Source organism: Musca autumnalis, unplaced genomic scaffold (assembly GCF_047663935.1).
Source record: "Musca autumnalis isolate F117 unplaced genomic scaffold, ASM4766393v1 scaffold_5, whole genome shotgun sequence".
In the NCBI taxonomy this organism is placed as follows: Eukaryota; Metazoa; Arthropoda; class Insecta; order Diptera; family Muscidae; genus Musca; species Musca autumnalis.
In genome coordinates this window covers 108,676,061-108,684,990 of record NW_027412088.1, presented here as the reverse complement: position 1 = coordinate 108,684,990, position 8,930 = coordinate 108,676,061, and the positions used below count along the sequence as shown (strand labels likewise).

The 8,930-nt window shown below is 35.5% G+C and overlaps 1 protein-coding gene across 1 annotated transcript; it reads right to left on the bottom strand.

Moving 5' to 3' along the window:
- Positions 1-3,447: 3,447 nt before the first annotated feature.
- MetRS (methionyl-tRNA synthetase 1) lies at positions 3,448-7,772 on the bottom strand. Its single transcript, XM_073957462.1, has 9 exons — positions 7,498-7,772; positions 7,213-7,334; positions 6,481-7,115; positions 6,116-6,319; positions 5,948-6,052; positions 5,253-5,886; positions 4,639-5,156; positions 3,999-4,578; positions 3,448-3,935 (listed from the first exon to the last, which is right to left on the bottom strand). Exons 1-9 carry the CDS (start codon positions 7,598-7,600, stop codon positions 3,786-3,788), a joined length of 3,051 nt encoding a protein of 1,016 aa, XP_073813563.1. The 5' UTR covers positions 7,601-7,772; the 3' UTR covers positions 3,448-3,785.
- Between the last annotated feature and the right edge of the window lie 1,158 nt (positions 7,773-8,930).

The window sequence follows — 8,930 nt, the reverse complement described above, 5'->3', positions numbered from 1 at the left end:
GATCCGTTCTCGGTTGTAATCGTTAAAATATTACATAAATCAACATCATATTCCTTTAGAACATCCAATATAACTGTTTTTAAATATTCAGAAGTGTGACTTGATCTAAGTTCCTTTATAGCCAAAGTTTTAAAAACGATTTTACCATGTTTAATGTATTGAACATTAATACCCAGCAGACTTAAGTCCAGCCTTGTTGCGACATCCATCTTAAGGGAAAATAATATCCCTTTAAGATCGTTTGAGATTTCCGTTTTAATATTTTTTGAGAAAGCGATAATTCGTTCCATTACGTTATGTTCATTTACCGTTATCCGTACACTAAAATAGGTTCTATAAGAACTTTGAAGGCTTTATCTTCGTCCATATGTAAAGGACGACTCACAGTTGTTTTAATTATACTTTGATGTCACTTTTTTCTTTTACGTTTTCCCGCTTTTGATCAATATAGTACGCATACAAATCGGGATGCACATTTTTCAAATTCTGCTCTAAATTTGCGGAATGACAATTTAAAACATTGTTGACGCAATTTTGTAAATTACACACTGTTTGATTTGATTCGTTTGTACTGAACATATCACGAAGAACAACATTTTTTGGTCTTGGCATTTTTATAATTATTTTCACTTAACGTTTAAAAATGAACTAAATAGCATCTGCGGGGGTTCTTTTGCATATATAGTTTGCAAAAAATTAACTTTCTTAAAAAATTTAATTACCTGCAACTATTCCAAAGGGATTTCGCGAAATTTTCCATAAATTATGCAATAAGACTACGAGTATGACAAACTCAAAAACTAGATCATTCATGTGGTAATGTTTATAATTTATTACAACACACAAGAAAGGTAAAAACCAATATTGTGGTTTAAAATTTTTTAACTCATAATTTTTATGATGTTAAAAAGAAGGGACAGGTACTTTATGGTTTTGGTGTGCGAGGAATAATATTTCTACCTAATTCTGACTTTCTAACTTATCACAACCAAAATTCCGATAATTCTACCTAGAAACAAACTTTAAAAATATAGCAGACCCAAAGAACGGATGTTGCCTTCACACCTAGGTACCAGTCCTTGGCAATTCATAATTAGGAAAAACACAAAAAAGCAAAAAGTAATTCTTATTGTGGTGTTGTAGCATTTCTTTTTGTAAGATGATGTTGATACTGAAAATAATTTACTTGAAACTGTTCTTCAATGCTTTCTTGACATTGCTGAAATTTGAAAATGAACCACCTGTTTTCACAATACAAATGATACGTTTTGTTTAGGCATTCCTAACTTCTTGCATAAGTATTTATGACATTTATTGTCCTAATTAATTGAAGATACATATTCATTTATATTTACTTGTATTTCATTTGTATATATTCCACAAAAATTAAAATTAATATTTTTAATACATTATTAACCAAACAAATGTAAGTGTATCCTACCAACACTTTCTTTCTAAAGGTACATTATGATGTACTCTACGTGGTTTTTTAATGTACGCGCTGATGTACGCAACCTTTTCGGTTGGGTACGTGGTTGTTACATTACGATGGAGGTTGCGTACCAAACATGTGTGTTTAACGAACTTTTCGAATCTCGTTGGGTACACGTACACAAACACTAAAATGGATTTTTAATGTTTGTGTACGTGTACATTAACTTTATAATTTTTTTTAGTGTTTGTGTACATGTACGGTACCTTATGATAAGGTACTGTTTGTTTCCGAACACTGCAGTTCATACGGTAGCCAATCAGCGGCGGCGCGCCGACTAGTTTACCGACTGGCGGCTAATTTTGGCATATTTTGTAGTACAAAATTTGCCGTACAGAAAAGTGGGGTTTTGAGAGATCGTGGAGTGGAAATACTCTTGATGTTGTTGTTGTACTATCGAAGAATCTAAACATTTTATTGCTTTTAAAATTTTAAAGGAACAAATGGTGGCAGTTGGATTTATACAGGGCAATTATCTCAGTCAGCATGGGCTAAAACGCCATAAAAATCATGCTGTCGTAATATGAGCCGCACGGCCGTTGTAAATATTTAAAAGCGATCCTAGACATGTCTCTAAAATGTACTTAAGCAAAAATGTTGAACTTTTGTGAATGAGGTACCTTGCGAACTCTTGGAACTTGTGGTATGTTTGCAAGAAATTTTACGATATATAAAGTTTAGGCTACATCGGATAAGTTTTATTGCTCAGCAGTCATTTTGGTTGCGCTGGTACGTGTAAATCATGGCGGAGTAAGAAGGTGTTACATCAGTTGCTCAAAATCAGTCTAAAAGTCAAAATTTGTTAAAAATAACGCATTACTGTGATTTCTCGTTTACGTTTTGTATGTGATTTTATTCACAGTAATGCATTTTGACAACTAGAATGATAATCAGCGTTTTTTCCGTTGAATCGATTAAAAAATATCGGCGCGCGCCATCTCCAGTCGAGTTGACGGCGGCGATTTTTAGCCGATTTGAGCCGATGAACCGCGCCGCCGACCGAAAATCGACTCGCTTCCACCTCTGCATTCGATTCGATCGAGTATTTGCTCGTGAATAAAAAATCGAACTATGAAAACCTATTCGCGCCACCAACCGTATATTTACTAAGGTAGATGCATTAGCACTTTCATACAACAATTGGTCTGTTCCTTTACTTTTGAAAATGGTTAAACCGGCAAAAGTAGCAAAATTTGTAAACTGCTCCCATATGAATTGCATGGTGTCTGAAGTAAAGGAACGCTTTTCGAGAAAAAGTGGTAAAACTTAAAGATTCTTGCACGTAAAGGAACAGAGCTAATATCAAAAAGTTTTACAAAAATAAATTATTTCGTACCTACACTTTTCTAGCACAACTTCATTCCGAATTTATTACCCAAAAGTATTAGTATATGGATTGAACAAAAGATTTCAACAAACATTTACATTTTTCATTCATAATTTTGTTTTTTTAGTTTTTGCTTTAAAATAAACACATTTTTTACCATCTACCTTCTTAATGTTCCTTATTGAACGCATAGGTTTTCATAGTTCGATTTTTTCATTCACGAGCAAGTACTCGATCGAATGTCGTAATTAGGCCCCTGAATATTCTCCGCGAAGCTTAAAGATATTGTACACAGATATTCTTTATTTTTTTTTTTTTTTTTTTTTTTTTTTTTTGACAGCAAATGAAGACATCAGTTGGTATTATTGTGTCACCTTCTATGAACGACACCTTCCAAATTTCTGGCAATGATCTGAACTTCTTAAGGAAACCACTCTGGTATAAATTCAGTCCGGTTATGTACGCACTCAATTCCTAAAAATAACGTATTTTACCTCAACTCTACACGTGCCCTTACTTCCTCTAAAGCTTTTACGATACCTCACATTTGTTCGATTGTCCATTCAATTCAACAATAATATAGGACAAAGTATAACCATTACACATGCCCAATAAACCGCAATAATTATTTTTATAATGTAAATTTTTTATTGAGCAGTTCAAAAATTAAAAGATTTGAAATAAATTAAAAGATAATATCATCATGATGTATAAAAATGTATGAAAATCGTTTATAATTAAATGAATTTCACAGACAAAGACATAAATAAATTACTAGATATTTGTAACAACGAATACAAATGTAATGTTTAATAATCATATGCAGAGAAATTAAGTCTTCAAATCGGCTTGTCTTATACACGTAGGGTTATGACTTGGTATTGTGAAAACGAACGAAATATGGTTATAGGTATATAAAGAACACATGGACTTTAAATCTTTAAGCGAATTACTTAGGAAATGCATTTATTTCTTTTTCTTATTTTTGCCTTGAGCACTTGCATCGGGAGCACCGGTCAATGCAGACAATTGTTTCTTGAGAGCCAATAGGATTTCAACCTCGGGTTTCCATACCGAGGCATCACCAGCAGCCTTGAGAGTACGTACTTTTTCGCCCTATTGAAATTGAAAGAAGAAATTGTTGAAAATTCAAGAGGAAGATATTTAAAAAGTATTTACTTGTTTAGCTATTTTGTCTTCAAGTTCTTTGACCTGATTGGCATCCACTGCAGTAGCAGGTGCAGGTGTTGTTGTGGCAGGAGTTGAAACACCTGATTGAGCTGCAGCCAATTGTTTCTTTAAATCTAAAAGTATGTTAACTTCTGGTTGCCACACAGATTTGTCTTTTGTTTGGGCCTTGAGTTGCCGCACCTTTTCACCTTGTGCTTGAACTGCAGCTTCCAAATCTTTAACTGAGGTAGCACCATTCTGTTTGTTTTCACTACCAGCCGTGGAAGTTTGTTTACTCTGGGCATCGGCTAATTGTTTCTTCAAACCCAAAAGTTTATCGATCTCTGGTTGTAAAACTGCCTTGTCTTTTGTTGTTGTTTTCAACTGTCTCAGTTTTTCGCCTTGCTCTTGAACAGCCTTCTCCAAATCGGCAACAGATTGGCCAGCGGCTGGCGAAGAAGCAGTAACTTGAGGGCCGGCATATTTCTTTTTCATTTCTTCAATGAAGGACTGTTCTAATTTGGCAAATAGCGGAGCAGGTTTGCCAATCTTGTGACCAGCTTGAAGTAAAATTGAAACATAGGGTTTCCTAAAAATGGAAAAAATATATTTAAATCTATTCATCGCAAAATGTTACGAGTAAACTTACTCTGGATTAAGCAATGTTTGCTTAGTATTTAACTGTTCGAACATAGTGCGAGCAGTGGAAGGCATATATGGGAATATAAGATTAGCCAACCAGCATGCAACATTTGCGCAAATACCAATGACTGTTGCAGCTCTGGCCTTTTGTTCTTCAGTTCCTTTCAGCAATACCCAAGGTTGCTGACTTTGCATGTAGCCATTGCCATGTCGTGATATGGATAGTAAGTGACGAATACCATCACGTAAACGAGCTTTCTCCAGAGAACTAATGTAGCCTCGCAATTCACGATTTATTAGAGCCAACAGAACTTCTTCGTCATTGGTGAGATTCATAGCTGGCACGGTACCGTTGAAGTTCTTTTCGCAGAAAACTAGGGCTCGGTTAACAAAGTTACCCAAGTTATTAAGAAGTTCAGAGTTGTTGCGGGCTGCCAAGTCATTCCAGCTAAAGCTTGAGTCTTGGCCTTCAGGACGGGCGCTAGCCAAGTAGAAACGCCATACATCAGCAGGAATACCCGTATCCTAAAAATATTTATAAATAAGCAAATAAGTTTTTTGTGCGGCTCACATTACTTTCTTAAAGCTAGGTGAAATTGTAGCATAAATCGTTTAACCCACCTGAGCATCATTACCAAAGACACCAATACCGCGGCTTTTACTGAACTTTCCGTCTTCATAATTCAAATATTCTGTTGCCATAATATGTGAAACCATAGTATTACCCTTGTTTATAGCCAATAGTGCACTAGGCCATACCACCGAGTGGAATGGTACATTGTCTTTAGCCATGAATTGGAAATATTCTACATCCACACCCTTTTCTGGCTGCCACCATTGCTTGAACTCTTTGGTGTAACGTTTTGTCATCGACACATAACCGAATGGCGCATCGAACCACACATAGAATACTTTGTTCTCGAATCCTTTGTGTGGCACTGGAATACCCCATTTCAAATCACGTGTAATACAGCGAGGTTTCAAACCTTCACGCAGCCATGAACGGGTAATGACACGAGCATTATTTGTCCAACCCTGTTCAGATTTTTCAATCCATTCACGCAATTTAGGTTCGATTTTTGTCAAATCGAGGAAAAGTTGATCGGAAGAACGTATAACAGGAGCAGTATTACAAACTTTACAACGGGGTCTAATCAACTCTGTGGCATTAACTAATTTGCCACATTTATCGCATTGATCACCGCGTGCATCTTCATAGCCACAACCGGGATGGGGACATGTGCCTTCAACAAATCTATAGGAGAAGCAAAAGTTTAGAGAATTTTCATTGGGGAAAGGTTTTTGTTCTAACATACCGATCTGCCAAAAATCTGTCGCATTTCTGACACAACAATTGCTCGACACTTTCGGTCAGAATATAACCGTTGTTATAGACATCTTTAAAGGCCTCCTGGACAATTCTGAAGACACGTAAAAATATACAGGTTAAGTAAAGGATTTAACACAAAATCCATTTGTCTTACTCTGTCTGTTCCTGAGTAGTTGTGCGACCAAAGTAATCGAATCCGATGCCAAACCACCGATAAATACCGTTATGCAATTCGAAGTACTTGTCACAAATTTCACGGGGTGTTAAGCCTTCCGCTAAGGCCTTGTTTTCAGTAGCAGTGCCATATTCATCTGTGCCGCAAATCAGCAATGTATTGTAACCAACTGAACGTGAATATCTAAAAGAAAATAAAAAGAGAAATCAATTGTTGTAATGGACTATTATAATACAGCAATTATTTTGTAATAAATTTACTGACTTTCAAAACACCGAAAACAATTCCCAGAGTTGGAACTAGCCATAGACTTTGTTTTCAACATTGGCATGGCGTCTTCTTACCTTGCAAAAATATCAGCCGATAATACACAGCCAATAATGTTACCCAAATGCGGTACGTTATTTACATATGGCAATGCAGATGTGATCAACACATTACGTTCACCAGCCTTTGGAAGAACTGTACGAGGTTCTTGACGTTCAATAGGTTTGTTATAGACAAAGTTATTACGAGCCGACGCTATTTCCTCCTCTGTCAGTGTATCAGCCAAATTAGATCCAGCTTCAGCCAAAAGTTTACCAGCATCTGCTGATGAAGCAGGCACTTTCAAAGGAACATGATAAAGACCGCCAAAACGATTTGAGTTCTGCAAAGCATTGAAAGTCAAATCTTTCAATGGTTCAGATGCAAGAACTGATTTCACTTCGGGCATAGCACTGATTTTTCTATACCACACCAGAAGATTGTCAATTTGTTGAGCACCCTTGAGCGTACCGTCTGGAGCCAACAGTGACCATACAGAGATATCGGCAGCCGATAGTTTTTCTCCAGTAAGAAATGGTGTTTTCGATAAACAATCTTCCAATTTCTTTACAAGAGCATTGAGGACAGGTGAGGCGTTCTGATTGGCACGATGACCTACACCCATTTTGTGAACCAAAGCAGGCGCCAACAGTGTAGTAGACCACTCCAGCCACTGCAATTAATGTGAGATAGAAATTAATTTAACCTTGACAAGGTCAGTGGTAAAGACAAAAAGTATATTTCATTCAAAGAATGAATTATTATCTTACCTCATCCCTCTGTAATCCTTCATCAGGAAAGAGATATTTTGCAACAGCATCTGTGGAAAACAACTTGATGCCATTGTCCAATTCGAATGTTGGCAATAAAAGAAAGTCCTTTGCATTCGCATCTGCAATGTAATAAATTTATTTCATCATTTTGTTGAAGTAGAAGTTCTATGTTCTTCCATTTCCATCAATTAATACGCCGCGCACCATATGCCCTAATTGAAAAATGTAAACACTTCCCCCCTGCACAGAATGTAAAATTACTCCCCTTTTCAATACACGTACCATTTAGGTTAACTTTTTCTACAACCACCTCACGTTTTGCGAACTTGGCCAAAAGCTGAAGCTTTAGACCAAAGGGATTCCCTTCATTTGTGTAAATTTTCATATTGACCTGGAGTTCCAAATATCAATATCTATTAATATCTACCGGTTTAATACAGTAAATAACGTGGCAAAAAGGGTTAAAAAAATCCCGTAGAACAAATATAACTTTTCTGCCAATTAGACAAGTTCTCGTTCAATTGAAATATGAAAAATGTCATTTGCATCGATTACTCGATTCTTTTTCATAAAAATCGATTGTGTAAAAAAATCGATTATTTTGTCGATAACTACAGTACATATAGGATATTTGCAAAATGTCGACTATTTATTCCGAACAAAAAGGTTACATTTACGAAATCAAATGGATTTCAACTGTCAATTTGTGTTTGAGCAATGGAATTGGCAGTTGAAATCAAGTGGATTTCGTAAATGTAAATGTAGCATTACATTTTATAAGCTTTTTACATTAGAACAAAAATCATGTTTTAGGGCTGTTTCGTCTCTTATTTGCTAACACAAGCATAATTTTTCGTCATTTACCATACAAAAATAAATGACGATAACTGAGTCATTTATTCTAAACAACGCACGAAAACGCCATACTATATAAGCGATTCTGCTTTCTTATCATAAACTACCGAAAAATGCAGCTGTTTTATTTTGTTGTTGTATGATGGAGAACAACAAAAGTACTCAAACAATAACAAAAGTGAAAACGCACGAAAACACCATACTATATAAGCGATTCTGCTTTCTTATCATAAACTACCGAAAAATGCAGCTGTTTTATTTTGTTGTTGTATGATGGAGAACAACAAAAGTACTCAAACAATAACAAAAGTGAAAATAAATGGTTAAAAAAACTATATATTTTTAATTAATACCCTAAACAGACGGCAACGTTAATTTGCATTAAGATGTGTATTTAATTTTAACCTGACAGACGACAGTTTCTGCATTTACGAAACAGCTGTTTCCTGTTAAACAACTGTTTTGTTGTTAGCAATCATGGTACAATTACCAAGGTAGATGCCTCAGCCCAGCTGATCGAATCTAAAACGTAAAAAAAAAACTAGGAATTCGCCATGAAAATTCCAAACAAAAAACCGTATGATTCGGTAAGTAAGAGATAGCATGTGTTCACTTTATAGACAAACACAAGCGATAAAAAGAGACAAAAAGAGACCATTTGGCGAAAATTTTGACAGTTTACATGATAAAAAAAGTTGCTTTTTTGTAGCAATTCGCCGATGCAGCTACCTTGGTAATTGTACCATGTTTGCAATGCAAATTGTTGCTCTGTTCCAGAACCTGCAAGAAGCTACTAATTTTTACTACGATAACATTTTTTTATGTTATCGGAAAAAATAGTAAAAATTAGTAGATTCTTG